The sequence below is a fragment of the Ursus maritimus genome, unplaced genomic scaffold (assembly GCF_017311325.1).
Source record: "Ursus maritimus isolate PB19 unplaced genomic scaffold, ASM1731132v1 scaffold_16, whole genome shotgun sequence".
NCBI classification, from domain to species: domain Eukaryota; kingdom Metazoa; phylum Chordata; class Mammalia; order Carnivora; family Ursidae; genus Ursus; species Ursus maritimus.
In genome coordinates this window covers 10,389,147-10,409,643 of record NW_024424008.1, presented here as the reverse complement: position 1 = coordinate 10,409,643, position 20,497 = coordinate 10,389,147, and the positions used below count along the sequence as shown (strand labels likewise).

Below are 20,497 nucleotides of genomic sequence, written 5' to 3'. Positions count from 1 at the left end.
TCCTTGCTCGGTGGGGGGGTCTGATTCTCACTCTGCCTGTGCTCCCTCCTGCTTGTGCTCACTCACACTGTCTCTCTCTGACAAATAAGTAAAATCTTTAAAAATAAATAAAGAAAAAAGAAAAGAAAAAGAAAAATATTGTAAAACTATGTTCAAATATATTCTGGTATTCCAACAATAAGAGAAGTTGGAGAAAATGTACCCCAGTCTAATGCAGTATTTGATACACAGCAGAACTTTAATAGCAATTAATTAAATTTTCCATTTTTAAGGTCTTACGTTTACTTCTAAGTATCAATTTATTTAATTTTTATGTTTGATATAACTTACCTAAAATGTGCTGCGTATTTTGCTAGCTCATTAAAGAGAATATTGATAATGTAACCTTTTCCTGAAAATTCAAGGTAATAATCATGAGCAATACTTTCTAGTAATTTTCAGGTAGTTCTAAAATAGCCAAGTTTATTTATCAAAAATGCAGCCCAAAAAATGCAGCTAAGGTGCAATTAAGAAATTCTGCAATTCTTGGGGCGCCTGGGTGGCATAGCGGTTGAGCGTCTGCCTTCGGCTCAGGGTGTGATCCCGGCGTTATGGGATCGAGCCCCACATCAGGCTCCTCCGCTAGGAGCCTGCTTCTTCCTCTCCCACTTCCCCTGCTTGTGTTCCCTCTCTCGCTGGCTGTCTCTATCTCTGTCGAATAAATAAATAAAATCTTTAAAAAAAAAATTAAAAAAAATAAAATAAAAATAAAAAAAAAGAAATTCTGCAATTCTACTGTCCCCATCTAATAACCTGACTGATGTCTTTTCATAGAAAAACATGAAAATCAAAAGTAAACTAGCCACTCCAGAGCACCTAGACAACTGTTCTTTACTTTTACATTTATATTAAGTACCTTCCAAGCAGAATAAACCTCATTAAGTCAATTCACGAAAACAAGCCTGAAATACCTACTCTACAGTAAGTGTATAATGGGACCAACTCTCTCCTGTAATGAGTACAGTACTATAAAATATCCTAGACCTATAATGAGCACCCACAGCCGACCTGCCTATCTTGCGAGCTTGTGATCTATTTTCAAAATGAAAACGTAGAAAATCTTCTTCATATTGCTGCTTCCCATATGTAGCTAGATATTAACATTTTAGTGGATGAAAGCAGTAGCAGTTTTCTCAATGAGATTATTCTATTCATTAAGACACACAATCAAGGTTATAAAAAGTTTTTTCCTAATTCTAAAGAAAGTTATTTTCATGTTATATTTTTTAAAAAGTTCGGTTTTCCTGTTGTCTCATTAAAAAAAAATGACTGGCACTATGACAGGAAATAATTCATATCCTCAGAAAGACGTAAGTAAGTTGGAGGAAACAAGGCATACAGTTTCTAATCACATGCCTAACATTATTCAAAGAAGGTGCTTTATAAATATCTGTCGAATAAACAGCTGATGCAGTTAAGTTCCTTCTATACTTCTTTTAACAGAGGCTAACATGACATATGAAGTACTTAAAGTTCAGAGTTAAACCCTTAGTAAAAAGAAAAAGTACAGTCATGGTAAAGAACACCAAGCTTTTCCTGAAAAAAAAAAAAAGATCGTAAGTCTGATTTCCACTTTTACTTATTTATATCTTCTCTTTTTTCTTACCCTGGAGTCTACTGACAAAAGCCAGTTTCAGCTTCCCAGTTTTCCTCATTGTTTTTAAAAATATCTGAATGCTTTTTTCAGGACATTCCCAAAACCAGATATTTCAACGGACCAACAAACAAACAGAGACGCTTATGTAGGAGGTTCTAATGCATAGCTTTAGCATTACCTGGCTCAGCCTTTAACCGACGAATGCACTTTACTAGAGTTTTCAATGCCTAGTAAGTTTTCTAAGTAAATGAGGTCTATGACAATCATCGCCAAATATTACACAGAATGAAATTCCTGACATCACAGAACCCACAATCACCAGATGTTGCTGTTTCAGAAATTTAAAAAGGTAAAGAATCAGTACTTTTAAGTGCACTATTCAAAAAGAATAGACACGGGGAAAAAAAAAAAAGAAAGGATCGGCCTGGTAAGTACCCAGGGACAAAACAGGAAGACTGATCACTTCAAATACAGAGTTTCCAAAGTTTCACTCTAATTCATACCATAAAAGGGGGCGTGGGGGTGGGGTCTGAGTGTTCTGCCTGTAAAGAGAAGTTTAAAATACAGTCCTTCTCCCATTTCAATTCTAGCCTAAAATCCCCAGAGCTGTGGAAATGCTGTGTCAAAGCACAGAGATAAATTTAAGAAACAAGTTCTCAAACACCCAGCCAAGCACAGTAGAACGGCTCAGGAGGCCCAGGATCTGGTCAGGTATCTGTCACTAAAAGAAACAAGAGGAACTGTCAGGGAACTGTCACTAAAAGGAACTAAAGGAACACTCAATTCGGATTTGTTAAACTAATATTCTTTACTGACTCCTTGAGGAAGGGAATAAACAGATGGACCAAGTCCATGACCAAGGAAATAGTTTCAACTCTGAGGGCTTCACATTTTGCATCTATAAAATTCTATGATTCAAATTCACACTTCTACCTTAAAAGAAGATGAAAAACAGGATTATATAATATTAAACCAAGAAGGTATACTATGAATTATGCCTTTTTTCCCCCAAAGATTTAATTATTCATTAAGAGAATGTGAGAGGGAGAGAGCTTTGGTGCACAAGCCAGAGGGGCAGAGAGAGGGAGAGAGAATCTCAAGTGGACTCTGTGCTGAGTGCGGAGCCTGAGGCAGGGCTGATCTCACAACCCCAAAATCAGGACCTGAGCAGAAACCAAGAGTCAGATGCTCAACCGTGACACCAAGGCGCCCCTATAGCACTGAAAATTCCAATGTCAACTTTTCCGTTCTCCATGTGTTCCTCTACCTATGTAATCTAAGTCTATGATACCTACTAAATCATGCAAGGCGTCAGAAAAGTTTAACTCTTCCTGAGACATTACTGATATCATTAGACCTATAACAAAGTATAAAACCTAAAATGTTGCAACTCCTCCCTTAACATAGATGGGTCTTTAATTTTTCTAAAATACCCCTACTTTCTTGCGGTACTCATTCGAGGGCATTAAAAATGACAAATATCCCTGCCCTCCCCCCACCCAGTGGTAAGAAGTCTAACAGGTAAAAATACACAGGTATCAAAAGTACACATTTGGAAACTATGAAAAACCTACTTTTTTTTTCATTTCACCATATACTTCAGGCCCAACTTATTAGTTTCAATTCTGCTCTTGCTCTATTTCCAGTCAGTTTCACTTCTGAATTTTCTGCCACAAAGTTAAAAATTGTGACCCTGTGGAGAAATTGTAAAGTAAACACTAAATAAGAACATAGCTTTTCCTTTCATAGGAGAACTAAACATTTTCACAGGAAAAACAAAGAAACAAACAAATAAAAATTCTTACATTCCTGATGGCATTTTGTCACATAAAAATGATTTTAGGCTGTTGATTTTTTTTCAAGTTTCTGAAGCTTCCTCATCAGTTTTGTTGACGAGGGCCAAAGCAGCCCAAAAATTGCTATCATTCTATTTTACAGATATTACATGTCTTAAATCTGAGTCATAAGTAAGGGGCTCAATAAATATTTGTGGAGGGAATGAATGTACACAGCACAGTATGTGCTGCACGAAGCGTTCATTTCCAGTGGGACACAACTTTCTCTCTGCCTTCAGTGGCCTTACCAACAAAACAGATCTTTTTGAAAATATAATAAAAAGATGACTAAATTAGATTAGCAAAAGTAAGCTATCTAATAAACATATAAGGGGAAAATATATATCATGTACGCTAAATTAAGCTTTATAAAACTTTTTGGTGCTTCTCTACCATTGTTTTCTTGTATGTGTTTCAAATCCCATTTCCTTCTTCTCTTTAGGGGGTAAAGCTGTTCAAAGGAAATTTTCATAAAGAAATAAAATTTAAAAATAAAAATACAGGCACGCCTGGATGGCTCACTCAGTTGAACATCCAACTCTCAGTTTCAGCTCAGGTCATGATTTCAGGACGGTGAAGACTGAGCCCTGCACTGTGGGCTCCGCACTCAGCAGGGAGTCTGCTTGAGATTCTCCCTCTCCTTCTTCCCTACCCCTTCCCTCCCCTCCCCACCGCAAGCACACCTGCTCACTCTCTAAAATAAATAAATAAACCCTTAAAAAATAAAGAAAGAATACGTAAATGAATAAAAATATACAGCTCCTACTACATAATCAGTAGCGCTTGACACAGGTGCTGTGGGAAATAAACTACACAAAGCATGATGGTCCTGAACCTTAAGGTAACTTAAAACTTCTGTGCTTCGCCAGCAATCTGCAGAGTGAGTGCCCATAGCAACTTGGGATCAAACACCTTGACTGCAGTCCCTGTGTTGATACTGCGTGACTTTGAGAAAGTTACCCAGACCTTAGATTCCTCATCTGTAAAAGGAAGTGGTTACTGATACAATCTCCCGTGCAGAAGAACTCCAAATAATTTATGTAGATATTCTGCCCTCCAGGAGAGGGTACAGGAACCCCCACTCGTTAAGCGTGGGCTGTGTACAGTGACTTCCTTCCAAAGAGGACTGTATAGAGGGGTGAATGGGAAAGAGTAAACGTATAGCAGAGAAACCCCAGTCTAATCATAGAAAAAACAACAATAACAAACCATGAGACTAATTCCAATACACGGACACCCTACAAAATGCATGACCAGTACTCACAACTGCCATGGTCATCAAAAAGAAGGAAAATCTGAGGAACTGTCACTGCCAAGAGACTAAGAAGATGGGACAAACATAATGTGCTTTCAGGAAGGTATCCTGGCACAGAAAAAGGTCATTAACAGATGAATGGATATATAAACCACAGAGGCTCCCTGCTGACTCAGTCCGTAGAGGACGGACTCTTGATCCCAGGGTTCTGAGTTCGAGCACAGTGCTGGGCGTACGGTTTACTTTAAAAAAAAAAAATAAAGCATATACATACAATAGAGTATTATTTAGCCATATAAGGAATGAAATTCTGAAACATGCTTCATTCAACACAGAAGAACAATGAAAACATTATGCTGAAAATAAGCCATACACAAAAGGACAAATATTATAGCATTCCACTTATATCAAGTACATAGAATATGCAAATTCATAGGGACAGAGAGTAGAACGGAGTTTACCTGGGGCTGGAGGAAGAGGAAAATCGGAAATTATTGTTTAATGGGTACAGTATCTGTTTGGGATGATGAAAAGGTCTAGAAATAGATACTAATAATGACTGCGCACACAACACTGAGAATATACTTAATGCCTCTGAGTTGTACACTTAAAAATTATTAAAATGGCAAACTTTATGTTACATATATTTTAGCCCAATCTTTTTAACTAAGGAAATCTGAATATACTGTGGACTTCAGTTAATAATAATACATCAATATTGGTTCATGAATCATAACAAATGTATTATACTACTGAAGACGTTAAGAATGGGGGAAATGGGTATAGGGTATATGGGAGCTTTCTGTGCTATCTTTTCATCTCAATTTTTCTGTAAATCTAAAACTGTTCTGAAAAATAAGGTCTACTTAAAAAAGTGCAGGGGAGACAGGGGCTAATAGCACTATATAGCCTACCTGTTCCAAAAACAGGACAAGAAAAATGTTCTCCAAGTCAATGAAAAACATGAGCAAGCAATCAGAAAAATTAATGCCAAGGACATAAATAAACCTGCAATTCACAAAAAGAAATTAAAATGCTACATAAAGCTACACAAAGATGAAATTCACAGGGTTGTGTAAGGATAAATGAGATCATGTACTTAACATAATGTTTTATATACAATAAATGAAGCTATTTTAAAATATAATAATTAAAGAAATACAAATTCAAATAACAGAAATATATACATATATACGAAGGTTATATATACTCATATATTTATAACTTATATGATTATATTCTATATATATTATTACATACAGATAAAGTCTGTATAAAGTCATTTTTGAAAACACTGAGAAGACTTTTGAGCCCAAAGTTGACAAAATAGGGAAAAAGACATCCTGTCACAATTTGGTAGCAGTAGTGTAGTGGGCACGTCCTTTTAGGGAAACACTTTGCTAGTATCTTCTGAAGTTAAAAAATATATATAAAAATCTTAATTTATATATTTTGTATAAAGCATAATTTTATACTTATATCAATCTAAACTTATATATATCTCCTGTGAGTGATTTCACTGCTCAAAATTCATCCTACAGAATTATCAGCACAAGTGTACAAAGACACCTATACATTGGTATTTACTGCAACAATGTAATAGAGAAAACTGGAAATAATCCAAAGGCTACCAAGAGTTGAACAAAGGTAACTGAACATTATTAAGCAAAATGTGGTAGATGTATATACACTGATACGGACAATTGTCTAAAAGAAACAATAAATAGTAATTTTTTTTTAATTTAAAGGAAGGAAATAAACCAGGTTAGTACTATTTAATCTCGGGTCTTTCATGTACATATGGTTCAAAAGAACCAACACTGCATGCAAAATTGTTTATGTATGTAAATGCATTTTCTAAGAAAAGTGCAGCTTTCATCAAATTCTTAAAGGAATACGTATACCCCCTGGAAAGGGTCACTAAACAATCAGGAAAAAGCATCCCAGCTCTGAGTATCTAAGAAATGTAATTAGGTTATACTCAAGTGAGGAAGACTTTGGAAAGAAATGCTCTTAGTTAAACTTTCAAGGACGTATTAAATGCCTCTACCACAAAACACAACATTTTATTTCAAAACTCCTAAATCTAAGGGTGTGAAGGAAGTTATTCATCAGATGAGCTTATATTCACTAATTACAAACCTCAACCACAAATTAAAGATCAAAAACAATCTTCAAAATGTGTGACTAGTTCATGCTTAAATTACAGTTAAAGTAAGATTATACAGAAGCAAAAGGAGGCAAAGATTAAGTGGTAGTCCCATTTGACACAGTCAAATGATAACTACGGACTACTCATATGTATAAAGATTCAGGAGTTATGCAGCCTTAACTAAACTTTTTTTTTTAAGGATAAGTGGATTAAAATAAAACAAAAATAAGTTAGGTCTTATACATAGTTTTGTGAACTGTTCTTTGAGCAGAGTAAATAAATAAGTCTTTTCCTGGAGGCAGATTAGGAAGAGGATTCCAATACCTTTAGAACTAATAACAGTAAATTAACATTTTAAACATAATAGCCACTAGACTCAATGGGACTTAATGAAGACTGAAATAAATGATTAGAAAATAGCAGGAATACTCTCTATCCTAAAATGAAAATATATCTTAGAACAGTGGTTGTCAACCAGGAGTAATTTTGCCCCCCTAAGGGACATCTGGTTAACACCTGAAAACATTTTTGATTGTCAGAACTGGACGAGTGCTCCTGGTATATTGTGGGCAAAAGCTATGGATGTGGCTCAACATCTCACAGACTCACCCACCCACTCAAAATGTCAACAATGCCAAGAAGTGGGCTGGAGGAATCACTGAATCTATGCTTTGAGATAATCAACTTTACAACAGAAATCCTAAAACAAGTTTTTTTATTTGTTTTGAAACACTGACACCTTACCAAACAGCATGGGATCTTATTAAGATGACATCGTTTTCCAAGTGTTATTTAAAAGAAAGTTACTAATTGAACTTCCAATTTATCTGAACCTTTTAAATTATACAAAAGCCATAGGCAAGAAAAAAAAAAAGACAATGAATTAATGCTCGAAAAGTTTTACACACACACAGCCTATGATATTCACAAACAATACTGAGCAAAAGAAACCAGACATAAAAAATTACATTTTGCATGATTCCATTTATATACAGTTCAAGAATAGGCAAAAACTGATCTCTTGTTAGAAATCAGAATAGCGGTTTCTTTGGAAAGAAAGAAAAGGTAGTGATGGGAGCATAAGGGGGACTTCTGGAATGCTACTAATTTTTTATTTCTTAATCTGGGTAATGGTTATATAACCGTGTTCACTTCATGACAATTCATCAAGCTGTGTACTAAGTAATCAGTGCAGTTTTACAGTTAACACTTCCAAAAATGTTCATTTTTTCACAAAAATGTTTATTTTTTAAATGTTATTTATTCGTACCCTAAAAACCTGAGCACTCTGACCCACAAAGCTAAATGAACGTCAATTGCAAAAGTAAAAGTATTTTTGTTGCACAGGCTACCTTCCAAGAATTCAAGAAGGATGACACCCCCGGAAAGCTGTAAATACCATACTCAGAGCACATACAGCATTCAGCTGAACACTTAAGCCACCATATATCCCCTGGTACAAATCCAAAAATTCTGACAAAGGCTTACAAATGCAGTTAAATGTATTCCATGGACAGTTTGAATTATTTCCCCCAATTTTAAACTGTGAACTGTTATTAGAGAATGCATCCTATGTAACAAATGATGCTTTCTCTTTCTTAATCCCAAAATTTCCCAAAGCTCCTCCAAACTAAACCCTTCTTGGCCCTCAACTCCTTAGGATTTCTCCAGGCTGCTTGCAACAGTGCCCACCATCGCCTCTCTCAGTATCCATCCTTATAATCCGCCTCCCCACACACATGAAAATTCACATTAATGCTCATTCCAGAGGCTGGTCTCCCCTACCAGACTTCTATTCCCACCCAGGACCTCATAAATACAATCCAAACCTCACCACCCTCAAACTCCTAATATTCTCCAACAACTAGCTTCCCAACAGCACCACAAAACAAGAGCACATGCTAAGCCCATCCTTAAATCCTCTTCTACCACATAAAAAGCCCTGCTTCTGCACACAATTCAGCTCAGTGGCCACTGTAGCTATGATCCCCGGTGCAGCTCTCTGCTTTAGCCCCCCCCCCCACTGCATTCAAATCCATCCCATTTCCCACCCACCCCCTGTCCCAAACTCTGCTTTCTTCTTGAAGAATCTTTCCCAAGTACTACAGCAAGGATATAAAGGTGAAGGAAGGGTAAAGGAACGTGCTCCATTCTGCCTGAAGGTACTTGCTCCAGTGTCAAGCACACTAGCACGTGCATGGGCTACCGGGTCAGACGCAGCTGTGTGAAACCCAGACATGGCCCTGCCCAACTGCAAGGCTTTGGGCTAGTGATTGCACATCTTCAAGCCTCAGTTTGCTGAACTACAAAATGGGAAATCATAAAAATAGCGATCTCATAGAGCTGTCAGGATGAAATGAACTACTGGCCGTTGACCACTTTGCACCAATTCTACATGGTAAACTCTCAGTAACTGACAGTTTTTCCTAGGTCCTCTTCTTGCAAGGAGGACTACAAGGCAGGGTGAAAAGTACTTTAAGGGCAAGGGAGTGATGGAGGGAAGAAGTACTGTGCACACATATCGCCGATACAAAGAACTGTGTCAGATCTCCAGTATTCTCTCTCTATTATCCCCTTATGATGTAGACCCAAGAAGCCCTCAAACCCCTGCTAAAGGATGGAGGAAGACACAAATACATACATCAAATCCTCCTTCCATGGGAGGAGGAACAAGGGAACGAAGAAGGAAAGTGCCCCCTAAATTGCTGAAATGCGATCCTTGGGGGTCTGAGAATCAGGAGGGAAACCCCAAAGTCCCAAAGGATTTCTCTTGGGAAGCTGAGGGGAGTACTTCATAACAAGGAAATTAAAAGTAAACGCTAGAAACCATAAAGACTCCTCAACTTCTCCCGCAGACTAACTGGTTTCTTCGCAAATGGGCTGAGAAAGGAAAAGCGCTTTCCCTGTCTCTCGTGGGACACCCGGGCTTCCCCCGGTCCCTTCCCCGGAGGGATAAGGAGGAGGGTCCGCAGGGGAATCCCCAGCCTCCCCACAGCGGGGGACAGGCGGACTCAGGCCGGAGCCCCTGGGGAGTTCCACTGGGTCTCTTCCAGTCTCTTTGCAGCCGGGCTCCAGTAACGGGATCTCTCCGGGGACTCGGGGATCTCCCAGAGCTTCGGCCATCGCTGGCTCCCTCCCTTCACAATCCTTAAGTCCTCGGTCCCCTGAGTTCTCCCCGGGCACTTCTCTAGGTCTCCTGGCTGGCACCGGGTGCGCCCGCCGCCCACGGGCTCTCCTCCCCGGCCTCCTCCCGTCCCCCCCCACCCGCCGCGGAGCGCCGCGAGCCCATGGGGTTACCTGCTGAGAGGGTAGCTCCACATGCAGGGCCCGCGCGGCAGAACCGGGTGGCAGCGAGGCGGCCGGGCCCGGGGGCGGCGGGGGGACCGGGCCCCCGACCGACGCTGAGGCGCTCATCTTGACCCAGGGGCCGCCAAGCGGCGGGGCCCGCGTTCCTCGGGCATCCGCCACCACCGCCTAGCCTCGACCCGCCGAGCCCCTGCAGCCCAGAAACCCGCCACCCGAGAGGCAGGACTGCTGTACCCAACCTCCGGCAGCCACCGCCGCTGGCTAAGGAAGAGCCATATTACCGCAGTGCAACCCCCACCACCCCGCCGAGACCTGGCTTGCTCATTGGTTCGGCTGCTGCGGGGGTGGGACCCAACGACAAACATCGGACGTGCTATTGGGTAGAAGGTCTGTCCATCGCCGGCCCGAATGAGCTCGGGGCGGAGGGACCCGGGGATGGCCTAAATCGCGTCTGTCAAACCGGGGTGAAACCTGGGGCGTTGCTTCTTTTTTTCCCAGTCTAATTGGTTCTTTCAGCATTATGGGGCGGGGTCTCCTGGCGGATCTGCAAAGGCCATTGCTCTAGGTCTGTGTCAGTTGTCAGGAAGGGGAGAGAGGGGCGGAGTCTGATTAGGTAGAGCGCGCGCCTGGGCTCTGTTGTCACGTGCAGGATGCAGGAGAGTCACCTGATTAGTGAGAGTCAGTCTTCCGAGCCACTTCCGCCCGGACCTAGTTGCCATGGTAATCGGCCTCCCTCGGAGGGCGGGGACCCATTTGGCGCCAGCTGGGTCGTGATGGCTCATCTACTGTTGCAAGCTCCCTGAGCAGCCTTTTCCTGAGGGCCTCTCAGGAACATGAGGGGACTGAAAAGGAGTATTTTATGGTTCGACAGAAGGGCACCACGCAGGATGCACGGAGACCAGAAACCTGTCGGGCAGTCCCACCTGCTCTTCCGTGACCAACTCCAACCCACAAGTCCACGCCCCTCTTCGCATTCCACTAACTAGTACGCTGAGCTGCAAGGTGTGCCGGGCACCCAGGACGCTGTTTCACCTCTAGGAGTGTGTTGCTTATGCTGTCCTTAGAAGACCTTTGCTACTTTTCTCCTCCTAGTGCTTACTTATCCATCAAGTCTCGTCCGGGGGTGGGGTCCCTTCTTCCAAAAGGCTTCCCTGATCTACTCTGGAACCCTGAGTTAGGAACCTTGCGTCTACCATATTTCTGATTATTGCATTGTCTTTTAGTACGTGTGTAACACACACACACATTGAATTCCTCAAGCAAAAGGACCTTGTCATTCATCTCTGGATTTCCAGGACCTGCTGAATAATCAGTACATGTTTGTTTTTTAAGTGAAGACCCAGCTCAAATGCCACCTCTTCCATGAAGACTTCCTTGATCATAATGATAGCATATATAGCAATTGCTTCTATAATAAATAGCATTGAATCATTCTTCAGGATATCAATCTGCCTCCCCCCCCCCCCCCCCCCCCCCGGCACTCCCAGACTGTGAATTTCTCCACCACCTGGACTGATATCCCTGAAAGAACACAGTGTTTTAGAATCAGACACAACAGGAATCAGGCGGTTTGGGAATCTTGGCTCTGCCACTTTCTAGCTATGTGTTCCTGGGCAAACCAGTTCCCCTCTCTCAGCTTTGGTTTTCCCAACTGTAAAATAATAATAAGGTTGCTGCAGGGATTAAATCAACATATGAAAAGTGCCAGTGAAGGCCTCACATATAATAATTGCACTAAAAATAGCTTAATAAAAGGTAAGCATACTATCTTTCCAGGGTGTTCAGACACCTGAAGACACTTTGGCTCTGACCCCAGGGCTGGCTAACATGGATGTCACACTGTCTCCTATTCTGAGACATCGAGTGGTTCCTCATGGGTGTGTGGTCAGGTGTTTGTTGAGAAGGGATTGGTTAGGAAATCCCAAATCTCATGTGGTTCAACTCCTGTAGTGCCAAGATCTGGTGGAATTTCACAGAAAACACTTTTCTGTTTCCAAGCTGTATTAGTTCCCTGAGGCTTCTGTATCAAATTACTATGAACCAGGTCGCTTACAACAGCAGCAACAGAAATTTATTCTTTCACAGTTCTAGAGGCCAGTAGCCCAAAATGAAGGTGTTGGCAGGGCCTCACTCTCTCAGAAGGCCCTAAGGAAGAATCTTTCCTTGCCTCTTTCATCTTCTGGTGGCTTCAGGTAGTCCCTACCCCGGGGCTGCATAATTCCAATCTCTGCCTCCACCTTCTCATGGTCTTTTCTTCTTCCTGTGTATTCTTTTCTTTTTCTTACCAGGACACTTGTCTTTGGATTTAGGGCCCACCCAGATAATCCAGGTCTCGTTGTGAGATCCTTAATTACAAAGACTCTTTTTCCAAGGAAGATGACATTCATCAAGGTTCCAGGGACTAGAGTACGGACTCATTCGAGGGGGAGAGGGACCTCATTCAACCTACCACATAAGTTAAGAAAATGGAACGGAACACAGAATCACTTCCTTCCCCTTTGGAGGTCAGCTCTGAATATTAGCTAACTTTATCACTTCATTCATTCAACAAATGTTCATTGACACAGAGATGTCAAGCCGGGTGCTGGGAAATCAGACTCAGACTCATCCCCAGAGGAGCTGCCCTCTTTATCGGGTAGTCCAATAAGTAAACAAAGAGTGGTAATCCAGTTACTCAGTCTGAGGAAAGTTCAGGAGCTGTGGAAGCCAGAGAAGAGAGTCAGATTTCAGTCACAGGAGAGGTGACATTTAAACTGGGTATTGAAGGACCAATAAGAGTTTACCAGGTAGAAAGGCAGAAAAGAATATTCTAGCAGAGAGAGCAGGATCCATTCTTTCTACAAGCTTCCAATGAGATTCAACTCTGTACCAGGCTGATTATGGGGCACTGGAAATACATACTTCAAGTAAACCACCCTTCTCAAACTTTTCCACTTACATGCCGCTAACACCAGGAGAGCTGGAATGCTCACCCCTAGGTGAGAGAAGACAGGACAGAGAACTGAAATACCTGCAAAATATTCAAGGTAGTGAACGTAAAATGTTTTGCATCGTGCCTTGGATATAGTAAGTGTTCAACGAATTCTATCTATAATTATTTTTATATGTCCTATTTCATTCTAAAAAAAATCTTGTATCATTTTAGATCCTTTTCCATAATATGGCTATATTTGTTTCAACATAAGAATATTTCTAATCACTTTGAATTAAAACACATTAATATTTATACAGTGCTATATATCCCCTAAGGAAACTTGTATCCAAGTGTAGGGAGCATGGATTCTAAGGTGGCCAAATACAATATACATGCAATGATAGAAGAAAGATCAAGGTCAAGTGGTAATGGAATGACTGACTCTACGGGAGCTGGTGGGCAAAGTCAGAGAAGGCTTCACAAAAGTCTTAAAAATGATTAGGAGATGAACAACAGGGGGTTAGATCTGTTTTGTTCAGGGATGCCTGGTGTTTTAACAGCTAACTAGAACCATGTTGGATATTGAAACCAACCATTGTTTGCAGGGCCAAAAAGCTAAAGCTACTGCAATCCATTTTACCTCCTCTTCTTCCTCCCTCCCCATTCTCTAGATCTCATGGGTATGATGCATCAAGTAAGTAAGAGCAAGGCAGGCCAGGCTGGTCTTCTGATGCCTCAAATTTAATTAAATTAGGTCTATGCCCTTCCTTTCAACAGAGTCCTCTTTCTTCCTTTTACTTACTCACTAAGTCAAACAGCATTCAGACCTGTGTCCAGCCAGGGCACTACATTTACAGAAATCATGCAGATAGAATCCCTGACTGTGAGGAGGTCATGGATAATTTCAGTACAAAGTGGTCAATGCAGTCATTGGGACGATATATAAAGTATAACAGGGGCATGGAAGAGGAAGTTGCTAATGGCTGTGTGTTGTACCAGAAGGCTTTCCGGAGAACAAAGAGTATTCTAGGCAGAAGCATGAGCTTTGCATGAGCAAAGGCCCTGAGGCAGAGGAACTGACATTAGCATAGTGTAAGGAGGCTGAAACCAAGGTTGCATGGGAGCAACAGGCAAAGAGGCCTGAAAAGGAAGAGGGGGTGGGGTAGGAAGAACCTGGCTGCTAGGCCGAAGAACTTGGGCTTCATCTTAGGCAACAGGAAGTCAGTTAGAAAGATCCTCAGGCCACCCTGGAGATGCAGCTCTCAAGGGCAGGATTTGAAGAGCAAGACTCTTGCAGAAAGCCGGGTGAGAATCGTAAAACAAGGAGACCATTCTGCAAAGAGCCTACACCCAACAAAAGTGGGTCCCTGGGCAGCATTTCTCCTTCTCCTGTCTCAACCCTTCAAGGTCACTTTTTTGAAAAAGCCTTCTTAGATGGGAGCTAATGGCCGCCTTCTCTGGGCTCCCACTGCGGCTGGCTGACCTCTCTTTAGTACCTGTATCTGCGTGCCTCGCCATAGGGTTTGTGTTTGTCTCACCCACTGTACTTTGAACTCTTGCTTTTCATTTCATTCGGAATCCCACAGAAGACAGGCTGCAGAAGCTTCAACGCACAGTGAATAAGATTAGTGAATGAGTGGATGAACGCTCGAGTAAGAGAATGTTTAGACGACGGGGAGGCTCCATACCTCTCCCACTGGACACGACCCCAGAGAGAGGAGAGAGCTTGCCCAGGGTCACACAAAGTTTGTAGCAAAGCTGAGACAAAGACTTGGGCTTCTTGGCCCCAGGGAGCAGCGCTCCTTCCTCAATTCCAGTGGTTTTCACACTGTCAGGGACTATAAAGGTGCCAATGGGTTTATGAACTCACGGGCCAGCCAGGGTGCCAAGCATTAGACATCTAACCCACGGGGCCGATTTAGTGGGAGCCCCCAGAGAAGGCTTTCCTTGGGAACTGACATTTACAGTGAGGTCTAAAGGGTGAGGGGACGTAACTGGACAAAGGGGGCTAGCGAGAGAGCAAGAGGAGAATGGGGGCAGAAGGAACAGCCTGAAGAAGGAGCATGGAGCTTTGAAGGAACTGAAAGAGAAGGCCAGGAGGGAGTAGGCGGGAGAGGCAGCCGGCAGGGAGGAGGTGGAGGGGGAGGAGAACAGTGTTTGAAAGAAACTGATATTTCAAAAATAAAATCAAAGACCTCCTTCAATCTCTTTTACAGCTTTAGTGTTGCTTTCATTTGTCATTTCCCCGAGTGGCAGCGGCCGTGTCTTTTCTGTGCTTAGAGCTTCTGAGGTTTCAGTCCAGCTCTGATGGCACAGAATGAAGTTGGGGACGCCGGCAGGGTCCAGATAACTGTGGGGGGTACTGACCTTGGACAACCACAGAAGGGTTTAAGCAGGGGAGCTACATGATCTGGTTTATGTTTTCAAAATGTCACTCTGGGGGCGCCTGGGTGGCTCAGTCCGTTGAGCATTGACTCTTGATCTCCACTCAGGTCTGGATCTCAGGGTCCTGAGTTTAAGCCCCGTGTTGGGCCCCATGTGGGGCGTAGAGCCTACTTAAAATAAATAAATAAAAATATCACTCTGGCAGTTGTGTCCCGAGCAGATGCAAGGGCTGGGGGTGGGGGGCGGGGATGGTGAAAATGGCAACAATCAATTGTGACATTCCTTGGTTGAGTTAGAGGACAGTTAGAACATAGAATGTGGCCGAGTTCCTGGGAAGAGAGTGGTTCAACGGATACCCAACTTCCCTCATTCCCTGCCGGAAGCAGGTGTGATTTCACAGGGTTCCTGAGAACAGGCATGGTGGCTGCAGAGTGGGGTGTCTGAGAGCTCCGAGCCAGGGGTCAGAAAAAAACAGGGTCTGGGCCCGCAGCTAATAGGCTGCAAGATTTGAGGCAAATTCATTCCCCTCCTTAAGAGGTTTCCCTGGGGGCTAGAGAGAACGAACATTTGTCTAGTCCTTTACATACATTGCCATGGATAATCCCCACAGGACCCCGTGAAATAGGTATTATTGCCCCAGTTTTACAGAAGCTTAAGAAGCAGTTGTGGAAATGGAAATGAGCAGCCCAACGTCACGTGGTTCTTAGTGGCAGATTGACTTGTGAAAGCCAAGTCTCTTGCTTCCTGGGCCGGCGGGCTCTGTCCCCCAAACACACTGCCTGCGTTAAGTAGAATACACGATGTAGGACTGAATTGTCCCAAAAAGACAATCTTACTTCCATCAACAGCAAGGAACTGTTGTATAGCTGCAAAAAATCCAAACACTAGAACTCTCTACACAGTTTTTCTTTCTTGTTCTCTTCCTAAATAATGTAGTTCAAAAGCCCTTAGGGTGGGGCTGAGAGCAAGACTCAGCATGGGGTGAGGGGACAGTGTGGAAGGCCAGAGGAGGGAGTCAGAACCAGAGTGAGGTGAGGAGGGCATCCACACAGGGCCAGCAGTGGGTGCAGGAGGAGATCCTAGCACAAGACTAGGAGCTGACCAGAGTAGGTGAACAGGATATCCATTGGGAGGCCAGCCTAAGGCAAGATGTGACAGCGGGAACAGGGCTAGGTGAGGACTGGCTCTATAATTAGTGGGGCCTAGTGCAAAAGGAAAATGCAGAGTCCCGTGTTCAAAATTATTAAGAATTCCAAGAAGGCAACAGCATTAAATCAAGCGTGGGGCCCTTCTAAGCACAAGGCGTGAGGCAACCGCGTAGGTCACATCCGGTGAAGCCGGCCTTGAGGAGGAGAGCGTCAGTATTGGGTTCAGGGAAGATTGGTTATGTACAGAGCGATTGATCAAATACATAAATATGTTAAGGATAATGGGAGCCGGTTTCTATCAGGAAAAGGAGTTACAAACATAGGAAGACAGAATTTGGATGAACTCTGTGGTGATAGACCATAGTTGCCCAGATATTGGTTTCTAAATAGCATCCTTCACTATAAGGAATCAGGATTCTCTGGAGAAATGGCTGACTCCCAGGACGGGGCCAGAAAAAGTACAAATGATCGATCGTAGGACGTCTCATTGTGCCAGAAAGTAAGGAAGTGCTCCTCCCCCCCCAAAAAAGAGGGAGATACGTCAAAAGGACACAGAAGCCAGCTTGATGAGCCCCCACTGGCTAAATCTGGAGCAATTGGAACATCAGGATAAATAATGATAGAATAGCATATAGCCCACTGAATAAAATGGGGATCCATGAGTCTTTATTGATATAAAAAGGCGGGGAAAGTATGGAGAAAGAGTAACTTAACAATGTAAGAACTTAACAGTTCCCACCTTAATCAGGTGATCAAGTGAGCATCGCTTGTAGGATAAATTGAAATCATGACCACCTGCTAGGATGCGGGGGGGCAGTCCGTCATTACTTTTGCGATATTTCACCCAACAATGGATAGTCGGAGTTAATTCTAAGGAAAAACTAGACACAACGGAACTGGTGTTCTACAGAATGCTAGACCCATAATCTCCAAGGCTGTCAAAGTCATGATAGTCAAGGAGAGACAGAAGAACCGTTTCAGAGAAAAGGAGTGTGATACTGTGATTTATAATAAGTAATAGATATTTGGTCTTTTTTTTTTTTAAGATTTTATTTATTTATCTGAGAGACACAGAGATAATGACAGAGAGCCCGAGCAGGGAAGAGAGGGAGAAGAAGGCTAACCACTGAGCAGGGAGCCCGATGTGGGGATCGATCCCCAGGACCCCAGATTGTGACCTGAGCCGAAGGCGGACGTTTAACCGACTGAGCCACCCAGGCTCCCGGTATTTGGTCTTTGTTCACTGTTCCTGGCACATAGCTCCTAAAACTCCTGTAATTTCCTATACAAGAGCCATAGGGGCATCTTTTTTTTTTTTTTATGATTTATTTCAGAGAGAGAGAGCATGCACAGGAGGTAGCATGGGGCATCTTTTGTTATATTTAGTTTTGTCCTCATTCCTGAAAGCTTCAGAGAGGGAAAGGAATATCTTTTGTTTCTGTAACAAGTCCCTTTCAACTACATCTGAGTTTATGTTAATGAGGTGACATTTGGAAAGCCCCAGATAATTTAAGGATGGGCGCTGGTTGCCAGGGAAACCAACCCTGATTAGACGGTTGGAACCTTCAGCCCCCTCCCTCGTACAGGGCTGGGACTTGGAAGCAGTCTTACTCCAGTGTTATCAACCCTGCATTTACTGCCTGTAGTGAAAGAGTATAATAGCATTTTTTTTAAAGCAAGCTCTACGCCCATTGTGGAGCTTGAACTCACGACCCCGAGATCAAGAGTCACATGTTCTACCAACTGAGCCAGCCTGAGGCCCCAAATCTGATTTATACAGTGAAGTCATATTTGTTTTCAGAATACATTTTTATATCCTACACATTAAAAATATATGTTTTGTGTTTAGTGGAGAAATATTTTGGATCAGGTTTCATCAAAAGTAATTAGAAATCTCAAAACTTGTTGATATTTTAACACCGAGAAAAGGAACTTTCTAAATGTGTGCCAGGGTAATTCAATGTTACATAAAAAACGTAAGAGATAAAAGCGTATGTATGCATGACACAAATATTAGATGAAATACACAAAGCAAAACTCCCTAAGCAGGAAGTGGCGAAAAATATCTTGAAAGAGAGTTTACAAGGAAGGGAAACAGGATCGTGAAAAAAAAGAAGTTTGGAATACATATGGGACAGAGATTTGTTATAAAAATTATGGTTGAAGCCAAGGAGTAGGGGGAATTCCTATTTTCTCCTAGTGATCCTATTCATTACCATTACAGGGGAATTTCTTCCACCTCTCCGAAATATCAGGAAAAAGTGCCTTCCAAAATTGCAGCCTGCCCCAAGTAAAGAAAAGTGAAATACAGCTGACTCTTGAACGCAGGTGTTAGGGATGCCGACCCCCCCCCCACACGATCGAAAATTCTACTATAACTTTTGACTCCCTCAAAACTTAGCTACTAATAGCCTCCTCTTGACCAGAAGCCTTACCAATAACGTAAGCAGTCGATTAACAATATTTTGTACGTTATTTGTATTATCTCCTGTGTATTTACAACAAAGCAAGCTAGAGAAAAGAAAATCATAAGAGAAAATACATTTATAGCACTCCATGGCATTTATCAAAAACAGTCTGTGTGTAAGTGGACCTGGGCAGTTCAGACCCATGTGATTCAATATTTTATTGATGAGAAGACCAGACTCTGCCATCCACGGGTACGACTCCTCTATTAGATGATATAAACACATTAAGGTCACTGTATGAGGTCAAGTCATAAACTAGCTGACTTCAAACAGAAATTCATTCTGTCCCAGTTCTGCATGCCAGAAATCCAAAGTCAAGGCATTGGGAAGGCTTGGCTCCCTCAAAGACTCTAGGGGAACATCCTTCTTCACCTCTTCCAGCTGCTGGTGGCTGTGGTGTGCCTGGGCTGCCTCCCCCACGTGGCCTTCTCCCCTTTTCCCTGTCCTCTCTCCTAGAAGGACACCTGTCATTGGATTTAGAACCCACCTGCATAATCTAAGATGATCTCATTTTGAGATCCTTGACTTAATCATATCTGCAAAGGCCCTTTTTCCAAATAAAGTCACATTCCTTCACCGATTACAGGGTTTAAGATACGTACATATCATTTTGTTGACCACTATTCAACCTGCCACATCATTCCTATGTGTGGCCTGCCCCTTTCCCCTCTCAAGCCAGCCTGCCAACAGATGGAGAAATTAAGTTCTTACTAATCTGAATGAGACTGTTTTAAATTAAGATGTGAATTTTAATCTCCAGGGTAACCACTAAGAAAATAACTTAAAAACATACGGCAAAAAAAAAAAAAAAGAGAATTAAGACAGTGTATTTAAAAATACACGTTTAACAGAAAAGAAGGCAGGAATAGAGGGAGAGAGGAACAAGACAGACATAAGAAAATGGCAAAATGGCACATGTATATCCTACTTTATCAGTAATTATGTTAAATGTACATAGACTTGGGGCGCCTGGGTAGCGCAGTCGTTAAAGCGTCTGCCTTCGGCTCAGGGCGTGATCCCGGCGTACCGGGATCGAGTCCCACATCAGGCTCTTCCGCTATGAGCCTGCTTCTTCCTCTCCCACTCCCCCTGCTGTGTTCCCTCTCTCGCTGGCTGTCTCTCTGTCACATAAATAAATAAAATCTTTAAAAAAAAAATGTACATAGACTTAACACTCCAATGAGAAAGGCAGAAAGTGGAAATATGGTTGAAAGGAAAAAAGATCCAACACTACTCTGCCTACAAAAATACACTTCCTATTCAAAGACACAAATAGGTTGAAAGGAAAAGAATAGAAGATAATGTCGCATGCAAGTAGTAGCTAAAACAGAGCTGGGGTTGCTCTATGTCTATAGGCTAAATAAAATAGATTTTGCGACTAAAATTGTTACTAGAGAC

At 42.3% G+C, this 20,497-nt stretch overlaps 1 protein-coding gene across 2 annotated transcripts in view; it reads right to left on the bottom strand.

Moving 5' to 3' along the window:
* The window catches only part of UVRAG (UV radiation resistance associated), a 294,465-nt gene extending 283,959 nt beyond the window's left edge, over positions 1–10,506 (bottom strand). Inside the window, exon 1 of one of the 2 annotated variants that reach the window (XM_040630863.1) lies at positions 10,176–10,506. In XM_040630863.1, the coding sequence (XP_040486797.1) occupies positions 10,176–10,292 (117 nt within the window). In that variant the 5' untranslated portion in view covers positions 10,293–10,506. The remainder of the gene's footprint in view (positions 1–10,175) is intronic. The other variant, XM_040630862.1, reaches the window with a different exon arrangement.
* Positions 10,507–20,497: the final 9,991 nt, after the last annotated feature.